Source organism: Salvelinus fontinalis, chromosome 34 (genome assembly GCF_029448725.1).
Source record: "Salvelinus fontinalis isolate EN_2023a chromosome 34, ASM2944872v1, whole genome shotgun sequence".
NCBI lineage: Eukaryota > Metazoa > Chordata > Actinopteri > Salmoniformes > Salmonidae > Salvelinus > Salvelinus fontinalis.
In genome coordinates this window covers 37,380,151-37,398,624 of record NC_074698.1, presented here as the reverse complement: position 1 = coordinate 37,398,624, position 18,474 = coordinate 37,380,151, and the positions used below count along the sequence as shown (strand labels likewise).

The following is an 18,474-nucleotide window of genomic DNA, read 5'->3' as shown; positions in this document are numbered from 1 at the left end:
ATAACTTTTGGGATATTGATGTTCATTAGCCTGAACAGCCCCTAGTGGTCACTGTTTACCGGTCTTTTGAAGGTTTACTATCCGATGACAAATGGACTGTTTTATATCTAGATTCCACAGCCACAAAGTCAAAATTGTCTATGTAGTAAAAATGTATGTAAACAAAACATGCTTTTTGGTCTTAATTAAATGTTAGACATAAGGTTATCTGTGTGGTTAAGGTTAGGATTAAAGTTGGGGTTAGGTGTAAAATACTCCAGAGTGGCGCAGTGGTCTAAGGCACTGCATCTCAGTGCTAGAGGCGTCCCTACAGACCCTGGTTTGATTCCAGGGTGTATCACAACCGGCTGTGAGTGGGAGTCCCATAGGTTGGCGCACAATTGGCCCAGCATCGTCCAGGTTAGGGGTAGTCCGTAATTGTAAATAAGAATTTGTTCTTAACTGACTTGCCTAGTTAAAGTCAGTTAAAAAAAAAGAAATCACCTTCCTTTTAACCAGGTATGCCAATTGAGAACAAGTTCTCATTTACAACTGCGACATGGCCAAGATAAAGCAAAGCAGTGCGACAAAAACAACAACACAGAGTTACACATAAACAAACGTACAGTCAATAATACAATAGAAAAAATATGTACGGTGTGTGCAAATGTAGAAGATTAGGGAAGCAATAAATAGGCCAAAGAGGTGAAATAATTACAATTTAGCATTAACACTGGAGTGATAGATGTGCAGATGATGATGTGCAATTGAAGATACTGGGGTGCAAAAAAGCAAGAAGATAAATGACAATATGGGAATTAGGAAGTTGGGTGTGCTATTTACAGATTGGCTGTGTACATGTACAGTGATGGGTAAGCTGCTCTGACAGCTGATGCTTAAAGTTAGAGAGGGAGATATAAGTCTCCAGCTTTAGTGATTTTTGCAATTCGTTCCAGTCATTGGCAGCAGAGAACTGGAAGGAAAGGCGGCCAAAGCAAGTGTTGGCTTTGGGGATGACCAGTGAAATATACCTGCTGGTGGGTGCTGCTATGGTGACCAGTGAGCTGAGAAAAGGTGGGGCTTTACCTAGCAAAGACTTATAGATGACCTGGAGCCAGTGGGTTTGGCGACGAATATGTAGCGAGGGCCAGCCAACGAGAGCATACAGGTCGCAGTAGTGGGTAGTATGTGGGGCTTTGGTGACACAACGGATGGCACTGTGATAGACTACATCCCGTTTGCTGAGTAGAGTGTTGGAGGCTATTTTGTAAATGACATCGCCAAAGTCAAGGATCGGTAGGATAGTCAGTTTTACGAGGGTATGTTTGGCAGCATGAGTGAAGGAGGCTTAGTTGCGAAATAGGAAGCCGATTCTAGATTTCATTTTGGATTGGAGATGCTTAATGTGAGTCTGGAAGGAGAGTTTACAGTCTAACCAGACACCTAGGTATTTGTAGTTGTCCACATATTCTAAGTCAGAACCGTCCAGAGTAGTGATACTAGACAGACGGGCAGGTGTGGGCAGCGATCGGTTGAAGAGCATGCATTTAGTTTTACTAGCATTTAAAAGCAGTTGGAAGCCACGGAAGGAGTGTTGTATGGCATTGAAGCTCGTTTGGAGGTTTGTTAACACAGTGTCCAAAGAAGGGCCAGATGTATACAGAATGGTGTTGTCTGCATAAAGGTGGATCAGAGAATCACCAGCAGCAAGAGCAACATCATCAGAGAAAAGAGTTGGCCCGAGAATTGAACCCTGTGGCACCCCTATAGATACTGCCAGAGGTCCGGACAACAGGCCCCCCGTTTGAGAAACCAAGGCTATTGAGTCTGTCGTTAAATACAAATAAAATAATATACATTTTACAAATGGGCAGGGTTTAACCATAATTTTGACTTTGTGGATGTGGAAGCTAGTGACGACCAGGTACCTGCTGCAGAGATTTAGACGATACAAAAAATTGTCATTCAGCACCAGAAGGTCAAATACTTAAAAAGTCACATGTCACAATAAACTGTACACGGGGCCGGGATTGACCATCCACTGTATGCAGGTAAGGAAATGGGGTCACAGCACTAGTTTGTTGAAGTGACTGATTTTGCTTTCAGAAAGATATGCAATGTTTTCACTTTTGTAATTGTAGGCATGCTTTCGTTACAACCTAACTGGAAGTGTCACGCCCTGACCGTAGAGAGCTTTTTACGTCTCTATTTTGGTTTGGTCAGGGTGTGATTTGGGTGGGCATTCTATGTTCATTTTCTATGTTTTGTATTTCTTTGTGGTTCTCAATCAGAGGCAGCTGTCTATCGTTGTCTCTGATTGAGAACCATACTTAGGTAGTTTTTTCCCCACATGGTTTTTGTGGGTAGTTGTTTTCTGTTTTGTGTCTGCACCAGACAGAACTGTTTCGTGTTGTTCTATTTTTGGTTCTTTTGTCTCAGTGTTCAGTTTTAATAAAGAAAGCATGAACACGTACCACGCTGCGCTTTGGTCCACTCCCTCTTCTTCAGACGGCCGTGACAGGAAGTAGCGAATACACTATATTATATTCAGTATATCCAATATCATTAAATGCAGTATACCACAGTGCTGCGTACATCCAGCGTTTTACATAGACAAAGAAACCATTGATGGGATCCCAAATGCAATACCTGGAAGGAGACATAAAGAAGAGTGCTTAAACAGAAAACACAAGGTATGATTAATGGTTTTTAATAATTGTGACACGATCATTCTCATCTGCAAGCAGGTATGATGACAGCAGCTGGAATGCTTGTTGTGTCTTTGGCATCATGAAAGGTGAAGACTGTTATTTTATCAAATAAATTATCTGTAATAATTATTACGTGATTAAACTAATCATGTACATTTAATTAACTAGGAAGTTGGGGCACCACGGACAATCTTCAGATTTTAAAGTTATAATTTTCAGAATATAACTCTTCAGATATTTTAATATCTGATCAATTAGTCTTCTATTAATGAATTATTCTTTACCTCACGTCAGTCTCATCTGGCGTCGTAAATTGTTGGTTATCTGCACGAACTCAGCCTTTACTATAAGTCATTCATACACCAATTGGCTTAATCATTTATTTACTAACTAAATAATCACAGAAATGCATAAACAAACAAACAGTAGATATTGGTTACTAACAATGCTAGGGAAGATCCCCTAGTGGGCTAAATTGATATGATGGCTTGGTGGACAAAGGGAAGGGGGTGTGGACTGAGAAAGAGCGGGAAAGACAAAATGGATCACTACACACATTGGATAATTATATTAATTGAAGTGCTAATCCTTTGCACATGAATGCTCGCTCATTCGGGAATAACTGCAATCAATATCTCCCAAGATTGTCTCTAGTGTCTGCAGCTGTTTGACTGGTAGAAGACTCTGCCTCTTCCCTCTGTAGATCTTTCTCTTTCAGTTGTTGAATGAAATGAACTAAGTCTTCACCAGGTATGTGGGGTGTACTGGCCCCTATTCTGTGGTGTGATGCTTTCTCCTCAAGTAATGATAATATACTGTACATTCTACTTTCATAATGAGGAAGAGACATTGAAGAAAGAAAATGATGATACTTAGCTGCTACCTTTCATTATAAAGGTTGTCATCTAAAAAATATACCATGTCTTTTTGTTTGTTATTCTGTTCACGTATGACAATTTTGGTCTTAATTAAAATTGGTTCTATGATGATTTGATTGGTCTATTAATTAATTTACCACCTGGTGATGTCACCAGTCAGACCAAAACTCCATCCCACCAAAACAAGCTGACATTTCAGGCGGTCTTTTAAAAGAGCTCTTACACTAGAAGGACATTATCATAATTTTCACAGTTTCACAATATTATTCCAACCTCATAGTGTGGAAATATATATAAAAGACAAAAATCACAGTTTTGACTGCACTAGGCCTTTAAGGTGTGAGTGGAAGGCAATATTCATGCAATATCTGAGCATTGATGTATATTATTTTAGCCAGTTTTTCCGCAGCCATTGCAAAGTCATAGCAACAGAACTCATCCTTACATGTTAATATGATTTATTATAATATTTAAGGCTTGATTCTTTAGACCAGGGGTATTCATTCTGTGGTCCGGCAAAAATAAAAACGTTTTTTTTAATTTCAATGTTTTTATGGATATCGCTAGCAACAACAGAATAAACACATTTTGAATTACATACATGTGGCAAACCTTTGTTTAACCAGCTAAAAGATGCTATTAGTGAAAATGTGTTTGGAGTAATTTTTCTAGCTAATAGGCTATGTTAGAGTTTACACTTCCTCTTCCAATTATAATGTGGGGATGTCAAAATTATGAAAAACCATCAACTGAATCTATATATTTTAAAAAGTTGATTAAGCTACTTCTTCTTCCCATTATCAAATCAAATTTAATTTGTCAAATGCGCCGAATACAACAGGCGTAGTAGACCTTACAGTGAAATGCTTACATTCACCTGATGATAAGACAAGACGCAAAATGTTTTTTTGTTCACATATGATGGGGGTCCCTGGGTTGTCCGTTTGCCTGGGTGAGAGTCCATGGCCGAGAAAAGGTTGAAGGCCCCTGCCCCCCCCCTACCCCAGACTATTCTATATTCGAAGACGATATGTGTAGGACTATTCTTTCTGTATCAATATCTTTCTTACAACAGTTAATAGTAACTGTATCCTGAACCTTTCCCAGTCCAGAGTCTGTGGTGTACAGTATCATTTCATGTTGAATTGTAAAATGTGTGAAGAGCGCTCTAATAATTAAGGGTGTGACCTGCACAACTGACAAGATGACTCATTCCTGTTTTAGGTAATAGCCTATTCTGTATGAACTGGATATTCAGCTTTTTAATAATAATAAAACAATATGAATTGATTAGATAAGTAAATAATAAGTAAATAATGTAATAAACCATGTCAAGTGTTATGATTGTGTTTACCCATGACATGTTTTTCCAGAAGATACAGTAAGGTGTGTTGCAACACTGCAGGTACAGACAATATACAGTATACATTTCACACTTTCACAGTGCGATATAGGAAATAATATGGTTGATGATATTAGGATAAAGTAAGATGTGTCCACCACACATTATAAGTTATTAAGTACCCGAAGTAAACATAGGTTCCAAGATAAGGTGTTACATCTGAGTAACCATAAACTGTTCATTTTTCCCATAGAGTATCCAACAGCACTCCATGCACACTTAGTAGATATCTGTTGTCGTGTCTCTGGCTATGGATTAAATGAAGACTTGCTATTTTATCACATCAATTCTCTGTAATTATTATTACCTGATTAAACTAATCACGTAAATTTAATTAACTAGGAAGTCGGGGCAACACGGAATAATTCGTTTATATAGAGCTACTATCTCCCCAAACCACTCTTAAAGATCTGATGATCTTTTATATCAATAGCAGTCAGTTATTAATCGTCACCTTATTCAGTCTCATCTGAACATCGTAAAATCCTTGGTCATCTTCATGAACCCTGGCTAACAAGTTGAATCAGCAATACAAAAATTGGCTTAATTATTTATTTACTAAATAAACAAACTAAATACCTAAATAATCACACAGAATTACATATACACAGGATGGATTATACATTGATTACTAATCATGTCATGAAAGAAAACGTCCCTAGCGGATGAAACCGATATGACGGCTGGTTACACAAAGAAAGGGGGTTAGTATTGGAATGAAAGAGCTGGAAGACTGGGGAACAAAATTATTGGGTCTCTATTGCACCTTGTGAAGCTATGCTGTCGTAAATACAGAATTTTATGCACCCTAACAATCTCCCATTCGGAAAAGTAAAATGTTAGACATATATTTACACTGAGCTGCACTTTGATAGATGGGTCGAAGATGGAAGGCTGGTTTGCCCAGTAGAGATCGCCCTTGTCCTTTGAAGAATATTTCTGGTCGATACGTTGTACCCTGTTGTCGTGTGGTAGATCGGAATACGTTGTAGTACCCTGTCGTTCTGAAGAGATTTTCTCCTTTCCTAGGACACGTACGTTTACAGCTGCAGCTGATAACTGGACTTATAGGATGTATAACTTCTTCTTTAGTGAATAAGAGTTCAAAGTTCATTCCATTTTGCCATAATCAGCTTGCCATGATCTACACCCACGAAAGGGCCACATCATGACACTGTACATGAGGTTTTAGTATACTATATAATAAAAAGCTAGCTAAGTGACATGGAAAGGCTACTTTTAAACATTATATTCCTTTAATTGATGATAAGGTTCAATGATAACAAATCAAGGTACTGTGCATTGAATACATACATGAACCTACACACACATTTACATGTACATAAACACAAAACTGCTTGTAATATATGGACAGTAAAGAATTGCTATACATACAACAACAGTCTTCATTATATATTTGCACTTTATTCAAAAAGGGACTTATATAAAACCCTCTGCTTTTACAAATGACTTCTTAGTCATCTCAAAATATCACTGTTTCAAAACATTTACTAGCTCTTGTTTAATGTACTGATTATACAATACAAGAGTAAGGTATTGTTCATGTAGTGTCTTAACTTAAGCATCATCGGTTAGCATGCATACAACACCATTTCAGTGCATAGTAAACAGTGCCTCACTTGGCTCACTGGTACAATAGAATACCAAACTCAGATAAACGTAAGAGCCGCGCCACCTATTGACTGGCAACATCTCATGGCAAGGTGATGATATCACGTGTCTAAAGACCTACTCATCAGCACATTTACGGAAATACATTCCGGGAAAAAGGGGGGGGGGGTGAATTCCCAGAGACAACATTGTGGGCAACGCCATGTTTGCTGAACTGCCTTTTGCAGAATTAAATGATGGTGGCTGAGGGAGTCAATCAGCTCGTCCAGCTCCCAATAGTCAGAGTAATAATCCACGATGATGAGGTAGTTGGTTTTGCTGAATGTGAGTCCATTCTGACCTTGGACCATGGGAGTGGAGGGATTTGGTGGGGAAGAGTGTCTCCATTTGCTGTCTCAATGGAGTTGCAGGCGACACATTTGCTGATGAAGAGCTTTACATCCTCCGTAATCCATGGCCAGAAAACAGAATATGGTGTAGTTGCAGACCGCATATCGTGGAGTTTCTTGATATAGGTGTACACTAATATCAGGAAACTCCCATTGACACCTGCCATTCTGGTATCATGAGACTGATAGTTTCTTGACACAGATGATTTGTTTACATACCAGGTCAACATCTGTTGTTCGCAACGCGAAAGAAACATACGCTCCTCTTTGTGTGTCCAGAAATCTCTCAGTGTGACTCACAGGCTATTTGGTTCTGAACTTTCGGACCAGCCTTTGTTGATTTGAGTGTGACTCTTGTCTTAGTTGAGATGTTCACATCACGGTGTGATCCACCTGTTCCAGGTCAGTTTCGGCCAGGGCCATAGCGTAGACTGGCTGGTGTTTGTGTTTGACTGTGCTCTGGGATTGATTGCGCAGTTCTGGACAGGAAGTCAGCTTGTAGTTCTTTGCCTTGTTTGTGTTGCACATGGAGCTGGTATCTTTGTAGCCTAAGCAACATTTTCTGCTGTCGTTTGGGTGCTGTGAGTAGGAATTTCTTGAAGGCTGTCATGAGTGGCTTGTGTAGTCACTTTGTGACGAACTACCTGCCATGCAGATACTGATCAAACTTGTCACATGCAAAAACAACGGTGAGACAATCTTTCTCAATCTGTGCATATTAATGTTCTCGAGGCAAATGCATTCAGGTTGTCCTTTCTGCAGAAGGGCTACGCCAAGGCCTGTCTCACTGGCATCGCACTGGAGTGTGACTTCATCATTCAGGTTGTATTAGTTAAGCACTGGATGTTGTGTGACTAACTGTTTAATAGTCCCAACTGTTGCGTCATGCTGTTGTAGCCATGTCCATTCAATGTCCTTGTCAATCAGTCGTCTATGCGACTCCCACACATCAGATAGGTGGGGCATGAATTTTGAAGATAGTTCACAAACAAAAGCTGAAGAACATACCCACATCCAGGTACTTCTTTGTAGGTGCTGGAGTTCTAGGTGAATTCATGCTAAATAAAAACACTGCACACTGCTGTTCATGCTCCTAGGAGATTTTATTGCTACAACATTTCGACCCTTCGGTCATGGATGCCTCATGAAGATCTAAGGGGCAAAGTTGTAACAATAAAATAAGCTGCAAGGATGAACAGCAGTGTGCAGAGTTTTCCTTTTGATTTTTCAAGATATTTCACTCTTACAGCCGCTGCAGTGACTTGACGTCGGTCCCTCTCTGTATGTTTTGAACAGCTGTTGTCTTCTCTGGGTCGGGGCGAAGGCCCTCTGTGGTGAGAAGATGACCCATGCTACAGCACACTAGGTAGCTTTAACCTGAGTTTATTTGTGTTCAACTTCAGATTGATATCTTTGGCTCTCTGCAGGAGAGCTGTGTGGTTTCTGTTGGGATCTGCCGTCGCTTGTTCTCACTTCTTCTCATTTGTGCCGCCACATCCATAGGGTAGAATATCCTCTACGATGACACTCACTCCTTTTAGTACCTGTAGTGCTTCACGCTGCCTGCGCTGGTATTCTCCAGCTGCTGGCTTGATTCCAAATTGCATTCTCAGCCATCTATACCTGCTTATCGGTGTCCAGAAAGTTGTTAGATAGCTGCTCGCTTCATCAAGTTTGAATTGCCAATGGATATCTTTGGTGTTGAGTACTGAGAATACGTTGGATATCTCTGGTATAATATATTCTATGGTGGGCATCTGGTAGTGCAATCTCAGTAAGGTTGAATGCCCTGGGTGTACATACAGATTCGTAGTTTGTCTGGCTTTTCAATGACGACCATGTTGCTGATCCACGTTGTTAGCTCTTTTGTGATGATTTTGTCATTGTCCATGGAATGTATGGCCTTTGTAATCTTTTCTTCCAGTGGAATATGTATCCATCTTGGTAGCTGCTGCATAGGCAAGGCTGTTGTATTCACTTCTGTTGTTTGGTCATCTGACACATTGTATTCATCGACTAGATTGAGTTGACGTTTGCTTGTTTACAAACTCTGGAAAAATGGTTTTGTTTGCGGCATGCTTTACAGGTGACACGGAATGCTCGTCATTTGGCTTTGGCATGTGCTGAACTACAGTAATGACTGGGTGAGTCTTTTGTCTGTCTATTTTTGTTAATAACCCCTGTAAACTGTGACCATAAATTTGGCCTTTTGATTCTGAACATCGCTCCTGGGAGGTACAGTATCATTTATTTTACAGTCTTTGGTTTACCTCCTCCCCTTTTCTTGATTTGCATTTGTGCTTGTTCACTTGAACGACACGTCAGTGGCTTTGTTCAGTGTGAGCTCTAGTTCTCGGAGCATGCATGCTTGCGCACCAAGATTCTTAGTGCCGATGACAAGCCTGTCACGGATTAGTTCCCCTCGTAATGCGCCAACAATCCCGTGTCTGCTAGCTTCCTCAGATTTGCAATGTACTGCTGTACTGTTTCACATTGACTTTGTTGACAAGCATTGAACCTCTCGAAGATTACGTTTCTGGATGGTTCAAAGTGTTTCTGTAGTGCCTCAATCATTTTTTACAGGTCCGTTCTCCCTGCTTCAGGCATATTCAGATGCCGCTGTAACAGGTGGCATTCCTTTCCCATCACTGTTATGCAGACCTTTTCTTCCTTATTTTCCAGACGGGTAGATATCTCACAGTTTTACCATTGTGCTCGAAAGAATGTCCAGTTATTATATATATCGCTTTTCATGTCCTTGGGCTCTGATATAGGAATTGCCAGGTTAACCATTTGTTTCTTCTTTGCGTTCGTTGTTGGCTAGCTAGTGGGCAAGGCCCTTCATAGAATGCTTTTCTCCGTTGAGGACATATCTTTTGGTTCTGACATCATGTTTTATGTACTTATTATACAATACAAGAGTAAGGTATGGTTCACATAAGTGTCTTTACTTCAGCATCATCAGGTAGCATGCATACAACTCCATGCAGTGCATAGGAAACAGTGCCTCACTTGGCTCACTGCTACAATAGAATACCAAACTCAGATAAAACAGCAGTGTCACCTATTGACTGGTGATATCTCGTAACAGCTCTTAGATAATGTAGTAGGCGATCACTTTGGGAGCATATTTTGTATTAATGCTTTTTTTGTTTGTAGCATTAATCCTTAGACCTGTTAGATTAGTCCAAAACTTGAATGTCAAAAGCAAGCACCCCATCAAAAGAAAAGCCTAGGTAGAAAGTGACATTTTCGTTTGCATTTGGTAGAGAGGCTGAATACCGTGGAATGACCCTGATCTTGCTCCCTTTGGTTGTACCCTGAACAAACAGGTGTCCATTTTCTGTCCATCCTTCAACACGTTTCAGCAATCGTACAACCTCTGGGGTTGTCCACACCTCACCTCCGAGCCACTTCATTCTTCTTTCACTGAGATTTCCTTTTATGTGCTTTTCAATCAGACCCTTGTGGACAATCTTGTACAGACCCCTTGCCTTTCCAAGAAAGAAGTGGGTCGCTATTCTACTCTTTCTTGGAGGAACATGCTGAATTTTGAGCTCATAAAGTCTCTGAAGGGCATCAATTGCTGACATGAGGACTTGGCTATGAGCTGGATTAGTGTTCTCTCTGCTTGGCTCCTCTGGCCAGAGCAGAAGTAAGAGAAGAAAGAGAGCACTAGCTGTTGAAATGTTTTTTCCCTCTGTGTTAAATCTCATGCTGAGATTTTGGAGTTGTTGAGGTAAAAGCAGCTTTGATGAGCCAGGTAAAGCACAAGCAAGAGCTATCTGACAAAAGATGAAGTTGACTAGTTCTGTCTGGTCAAGGTCATTCCTTTTGAGGTTTTCTGGATACATGCCAATTATTGCCTCCAGCTTTTTAGCAGATCTCTCTGTTTTCTGATCATAAAGTAATGACAGGATGGACGTGACGTTTCCTCCTCCTAGCTTGTAAATTTTCATTTGTCTTTGGAATGGGTTGGCTATTTTAGCATTAGTGGCTATTTCATCATCAATGTTGTCAGGCATTGGGTTGCCTAGATCAGAAACATTACAAAAAAAGCCAGCATACAGAGCACTCGTCCTTGTTAGCCATTTCCTTGGATTGTGTACTTGTTCAGGCTCTCTTGTGTCAAGTTCCTCTTCCTCGTCACTGATGTCTGTCTGAAAGTAACTGAGGTCTTCAGAAATGCACTCAAGAGCATGGTAAATACTCTTTTGCATTCCTTTCAACTGGCTGTGGAAACTCCGCCAAGGGTTTTTAACTGCCTGTGGTATGTAGTCAGTCAGCAAATATTTCATCAGCTCAGAATTTCCACCTTTGGTTGAAAAAACATCAACTGATGATATGAGTCGAAGCAGTCTACATCCAACATCCACTTCCCCATAGTAGGAGCTGTTCAGACTGACTGTCTTTTTTAAGGGTATTTTTTCTGACTCGCGGAATGCAGAAATTCCTTTGAGAGCAGTGTCAATGATTTCAGTAACATTTTCAGGCAGTAATTCTTGCTTGTCAAGGGTATCATGCATGTGATAAAACCACCGCTTGTACACCTGTCCTAATGTGTCAAGGACAAATGTATCATATGGCAGGATTTTTTTTGCCTCTTCAGCCCAATGTAGGGCTTCCTTGAATCTTGTGTTTGTGTAAAGCAGACGTGCAAGCTGCTGGGCAACAAATGGATCTTTTCCTAAAGATGTGTAGGCTGCTTTCAAAAGATCAACAGCCGTTTGAATGCCTCCTGTTTCAGTGCTGACATGTTCAATCAGAGGAGAGAATGAACTGTCTTTAGGATCTCCTCTGCTTTTTTTGTAGCGTCTGATGAAGAGAACTTGGATAAACTTCCAAAATGCATCCTTGCCAAACCTATGGTTCATTAGTACTTTGTCCTGTAGTAGATCCATTGCTATCGTGCTTTGAGGCAAGGTTGTAGAGAGCTGCTTCAGAATTTCCTTTGCCACCAGTGGATGAATTATCCGAATGGACGAGATGTGTAATGGACTTTCTCCTTTGAAAGGTGAAAGGTGTATGAAAACAAGTCTAGCTTGTTCGCTGAGACAGTCTAGAAATGCATGGTAACGGATTTTATCCATGTGCATATCTATGCCAAGGGAAGCCTCACAGTGTGACACAGATATGTAGGAGTCATGAATGTAACAGTTCAACAATGCTACAAATCTCATAAGCCGAGTGATGAGAGATGAATGATCAATATTGTCCAGCAGCTTTTTCACAAATCCCTCAATGTAGCTTGGTTTAAAGCCCTCACTCATCAGTACAAATGTGAGAATGAAGTCTGGTTCGAAGTCTAGCTTTAGTTTCTCCAGTTTCTTTGAGAAGAGAGTCTTCTCTGCATCTGTCAGTTTGTGTGTCACAGCGACGGTCTGAGACGGCAATGCTCGGCACATCTTCTCTGGATCATGGGACATTTTGCAGATGAGCAGGATGAAACATAGGACAGAGGCACGTATTTTCATTGTTGCAATAGCGCTGCCTATTTCCCGCCTAAGGTCATCCAGATAATCTCCATTGCAATCTTCCAACAGCAACAGTACAGGGAGACAGTTGATTTTGTCTTTTTCTTCATATTCCCGTAGACGCTCTGCATGTTCACACACAGTTGTGAATTCTTTTGATTGTTTAACAACTGCACATCGCAATTTTGTCCTCCAACTCCAGAGGATCTGTCGTGCAACTGTACTCCCACCACTGCCAGGATGGTGACATATATTCACAGTCTCGATGGGTCTTTTGACTCGACTACTCTGTACAATGTTCTCCAGAATTTCATTAGTTTCTTTGTATGCGTCTCGCTTGATGACCTCCCCACATAGATTTTTGTCTGCAAGCCACAAATTCATCCAGTCTATCTTCCCACCTTGATAGAAATACTTCTCAATGGTGTTGATTTTGTCTTGGTACATTATCTCCACCTTTGTGTTATCACACTGGTCAACACTGACTATGTCCAAAGAGTTCATCTCATCCTCTTCAACTGGCTTTAAGAAGCACAAGCCTTTGTTGAAGACTGGTAAGCGCCTTGTGGGTTGACTAACTGTAGGCTGAATAGTTTGAACAGTGGCATCAACATGACTCAGTGGCATTTCAACAATACTGATCTCTTTGAGTGCAGTCATGCTACAAGATACCTGGGCAAGGCTCGACCACTTTTTGTAGTTCTCTTTGGACTCTGAAATGATAGCCAAGTCCTCATGACCATTCATTTCTGCATAGAATTCATGGAATGTATCAACAAGTGGCTGTTCGACCTGAGACATGAGCAAGAAAAGCACCACAAATGACCCTTTAGGAAGGATGTCATTGCAGATGACGGACACTGCCCTTTTCAGTAGCTTTTTTTTGGTTTTCATCCAGGTTTTTTCATCACAAGGTTTCTCATCTCCAAGGTAATCGCTTCGCCCATTGCAGAAAATCCAGCTTGGTTTATCAAAGAGCTTCAAATGGTTTATGAAGTCAGTGGTCCTCACCCCACTATCATTTGCATAGTCATGCAGAAAATGAAGGTTTGTGGCATGGTGCTCTTTATATTTCTGACATAGACCCGATGTCTTAGAATCTGGGTCAAAGTCAAACACACAAAATATATTCATGTGAGTCAAGAAGTTGATGTTCTCAAGATGTTCTTGTTGAAGTTTGTTTGTCACGATGATGTAGAACAGTGAGTCATCCATGTACTTTTTTCCACATGTGAGGAGGATGGAGAGTTTTCTCTTCTGATCCTCTCTACAGTCAGAAGCTGTTTGGTTGTCTGAGAGTTCAGCCTCCTCCCTCTGTTGATCTTTGTCCCTCAGGCCTTGAATGAAATGAATTAGGCCATCCTCTGATATGCGGGGTGTGTTAGCCCCTACTCTGTGGTAGGTGGCTTTCTCCTCATAGATTACTTTGTTGGCTTTTTCGCTGAACTTTGGAATAGTGACACTGTACAGTTTGCCTTTTACCATTTTTGCCTTTGGGACAATATCAAATTCAATGATCCAGTTTGTTTCACTGGCCTCCTTGTCAATTACCTCAATGAACTTTGGGTTCCTTATGCATTTCCTGGCATCACACTGATGGTTTGATCCTCTGAAGCTCTTTTCAATGTAGTCCAATGCATCCACAAATAAATCTTGGTTTTCAACTGGTATTCCAATGATTTCACCATGTTTGTAGATTCCTTTAACTTTATCCATAACCCCAAAGTGTATTGTGCCATTGGACCGCATATTCATGCATGCACATGCAAATCTGAGCACCTCACTTGCAACTTTGACCTTGAGTTTTTGTGGTTCTAATTTGTGGGAAATTTCCAGTGACTTGTATTCATGGCATGGAACAATAATGTCTTCAATTCCGGTCTCTGGTGGAAGCACTTTGTTTTTGACATATCTGAATTCTTTGTCAATGTCATCAAATTTTCGAAAGTCACAAAGCGGAAAAGATGCACCGCCCGATTTTGGTTCACCTTCATTTGGTATGGAAACGAGTCTACTTTCACTTTTTTCACTGGATCTCGAAACTTTGTCTTTAGATTCTTGTGTGAAAACAGCACTAGATTCAACATTGCTGTTATCTCTCTGTGTGCTACTGACTGCTTTTGTTTTTTGTGGTACTGGCTTCAAAAGTTCATCTCGTTTGTGCAGCATTAGTTGGATTTGGCCGCCTTTCATTTCAATTGTATCGCGTAGATACTTTTCCTGTAACTGAATTAGTGCAGGTCCTGTAACCTCCTCTTCATACAGTTTCAGAATGTACTTCTCTTTCACTCCAATGGATTTTAACCAGGAGCTCACATGGGATTCTGTCCATTCGCCACATGGTAATTCCTTCCACTCTGTAAAAAATAATACTCACCCATGTAAGACTTAATGTTCATGGTATATCAATATTTGCATCAGGGTTGGGGTGAATTCTATTTTCAATTTCGTCAGTTCAGGTAGTGAATTAAAATTAAATAAATACAAATAATAGTCAGAAAATAATTAATAACGATCCATTGAATGTGTAACTATTTGTAATTTTAAAGTGTTTTTCATGGTTGCAAAGAGAGGGACGCAAAAGCCATCTCAATTCATGAATGAACAACATAGCCGGTTTACATACTTATATTTAAACATTCATCAGATGATGGATAATAGCCATTCCTCTCTCATTACATTTCATGACTAGGCTTAAGAACTTTGACACATTACGTTTTTCTTTTCTTATTCCAGGTCATTATAAAACTTTGGCCAATAATTTAAAATGGATGAAACTTGGAGCTAAACGTATCTAGGTAATCTCTACTTAATGTATAGAATTGATCAGAAACAGAATCCAAATTTCACTGATATTCATTCAATGTTCTGTAAAACTACACACAGTATAAAAGTATTTGACAGTTTGATGCATCTGACTCACCCATCTTATAGACACTGCATGTCATTTCATTTCGGCATCTTTGAGAGAGGAAAATAAAAGGAAGGGTTATCAAGGCAAAAGTGAAAAATGAATCGTTGATCTCAATAAGCCTTATTTTTTGCACTTGGCAAATTATTTACAATGAAATCATTCAAGCCCTGTTTAAACCTGGTGCTAACATGCATTGTGTGTCATCATCTTGTCCACATTTAGATTTTTAGACAGGTGTAGATGATTAAAATAACTGATTGTGATCAGATCTTCCTGACCTCCTTAGGAGGTAATTAGAGGTATTGTATCTGGATATCTTACTGGATGATCAAACAATTTAAATCATCATTATACCCCCTCTAAAATCATTGACAGGTGGCACCTTTGACCTAAGGCATCATTAATTGTATTAACATAAAATAATAATTATTTTGAAACAATTTATTTTAAATAATTTGCATATAGGGAGGGATCAGGAAATCAAGTCACACTGTAAACAAGGTGGATGGCTAATAAACATATAAAATACCATGTGTAGAAACAAGAAACCTTGATCAGAAAGTGAGTGGGTCACCTTGATAGGAACACAAGAACCACATGTTAGCACAAGGTGTAAACGGGGATTCAGATGGGTGCCCCTCTGAATATCAAGTTCATACATGAATATATATCATATATTCAGCGCAGTATTGTTCAAAGACAGGTTTGTCAGCTTTGACAATAACTTCAACCAGGAACCTCAGAACTTCCTCTTTAAAATAAAATGTTCTATGTTTAACTTTCATTAGTTGGAAGTATATGAACTTAATTTAAAAGTTTGAAACACATGTAATTGCATGTGTTTCTCACCCTATAATTCCTGCAGGAGTTCAATGACTCTTCTCTACACACCTTTTATCATTTGCATAACAAAACATTAAGGAACGACAGTTAACATTTCTGAGTCCAGATTCCAAATCATAAACAATTCAATTCCAGTTCTTGTTTCTATATTTTATATATAAATACCTTAAATTCTGTGCAATCGTAACAAAATGTTGTTCACTAAAAGTTCATGCAGATATCATTCTTAATAGCTGAATAAAGTTAAATAGTGAGTCATTAAAAATGTATTGGTTTTATACAGAGATTCTAGAGATGAAATGGCAATGTTTAATGGTAACGTTGTAGATTGTGATAATCTTAGTAATTAAACACTTTTGAATCCACAACTAAATCACATTGTACTTTTAAAAGCCTTTATGATTATTATGCCATTCAATTAGCTTCTTACAAAATACAAATGTTCCACAATGTTTAAGTACATTTCATTCTGCTCACCTTGAAATTGACGGCTGAAGTGGTATTCACCATATGAAGTGACTACTTGACAGTGTGGTTGCTTTTATTTTCCGGGCATAGCAACAGGGTGTGTCTTCTGCAAGGGCAGTCCACACAGACATGCACTTTGTCCTAATGCCTCCCATGCGTTTGAATAAAGTCTGTCCTTTTTAACTTTTAAAGAGTAAGTGTGATGTTATGGGGCTGACAATGTATTGAATAATAATGAACATAACTATCTTATCTCTGGTGCATACACTTATTTAACGGTTTGATACATATTGTCATAAAGTATTTCTCTCCAATCAGATATGGTACTTAATGAGTTAATTCTGTTGCAACAGTTATAACACTGAAACTATGAGTGTTGTGCTGAACAGGAAATCGAAACTTCAGGAAATCAAAACTTCAGGAAATCAAAACTTCAGGAAATCAAAACTTCAGGAAATCAAAACTTCAGGAAATCAAAACTTCAAGAAATCAAAACTTCAGGAAAGAAACGTCAGGAAATAGAAACTTAAAGAAACAACTGGGTCATTCTTCAATTGCATTAGGCCTATAAGGGCTCTTTAAAAGAAGTCCCTTTTCATTCAAGTACAAAAGGTTATTTTAGTAAAAAAATCTGGTGGGAGTAACCAGATGGTTACTGGTGTTACTAAGAGGATGGGTTGAAGCCCAGGTCTCCTGCACACCACAACATTGTGTTAGCCTGCTGAGATAGGCATTAGTTTGTGGAGCTAGTCTTCAGGTCGCAGCTATAGATGGCTTACTAACACATTACAATGGTAAACAATTACTCAGGTGCCATCCAGACCTGGGGTCAGATAGTATTTAAAATCTTAGACATGTGGGGTTTGCACTTTTGGGGCTATTCCAATGATTAGTCAGTGGAGCTCGCCTAGTCTCCCTAGGCAGACGGGTTGCCTCCCACAATATAAACAAGACTAGAGTGCACCAGGCAAGATCAATCAAGCACAGCTATGTCTTGTATTTGAAATATACTAAACCCGGGGCTGCTGCCATCTCTTACTGCCATTGTGGCTCTGTGCTGCTCCCAGCCTGTTGCTTGAATATTGTGTAAGGAGTTTTGGTACAGTGACAGTAAAGATACACATTTCAATTTTACAACGTATGAATACAATTTTATTTAAAGGGAGTTTCATTTGGAAAACTCCTTATAAATGATGTTGAATACATGTGTTATAAAGGTTGTTATGCATGATATTGAAACTGTCATAAAGGTGTTATGATTGGTTTCATAAGGTGTTATGTATACCTTGTCACGACGTTGCCCTCTTTGGGTACAGCAAGCCCCACCCCCCTCTCCCTGTCTCCTACACCCAGGCTGCTGTGGTCAGAGAGAGGTCGTAAATTCCTGGAGGAGATTATCTCCTCATGGCCACAGTATAGAGAGAGAGTAGAGTTTTCATAGAAGAGAACAAAGGAATTTCTTCCACCTCACAGAACTTGAGGTCCGAACAACATTTATGTTCTGGAGAAGGTATAAAAGATCGGTGAAGAATCCAGCTACGAACTGGTCCGTTTGGTACAATTTTGTGAAACTCATGGGAGACAATACGGCCACATTACCATAACGCTGTTTATATAATAGCCTCAGATATGAGGCTAACATCTAATTGTTGTATAATATGAATGAGTGAGGATGGAACTGTTTGTGAAATTGTGTAATGTGATTTTGCACTGTTTAATGAAGGAAACTCCAATTCCCTAAAAAGTTTCACTAAGTCCTTGGCACGCCCCCAGGGGCATCATCT

General features: G+C 39.6%; 1 protein-coding gene across 1 annotated transcript; it reads right to left on the bottom strand.

Annotated features, from left to right (window-relative positions):
- Positions 1-5,508: 5,508 nt before the first annotated feature.
- On the bottom strand, positions 5,509-16,750 carry LOC129833813 (sterile alpha motif domain-containing protein 9-like). The gene is made up of 3 exons (XM_055898627.1): positions 16,700-16,750; positions 15,389-15,426; positions 5,509-14,822 (listed from the first exon to the last, which is right to left on the bottom strand). Exons 2-3 carry the CDS (start codon positions 15,411-15,413, stop codon positions 10,174-10,176), a joined length of 4,674 nt encoding a protein of 1,557 aa, XP_055754602.1. The 5' UTR covers positions 15,414-15,426; positions 16,700-16,750; the 3' UTR covers positions 5,509-10,173.
- Positions 16,751-18,474: the final 1,724 nt, after the last annotated feature.

Bases quoted from the DNA above. Each gene is read 5' to 3' on its own strand.
- LOC129833813 (XM_055898627.1), bottom strand. From the start codon at position 15,413: ATGACATGCAGTGTCTATAAGATGG. The intron at 14,823-15,388 runs GTGAGTCAGATG...TATTTTTTACAG, and splicing joins ATGCAGTGTCTATAAGATGG to AGTGGAAGGAATTACCATGT.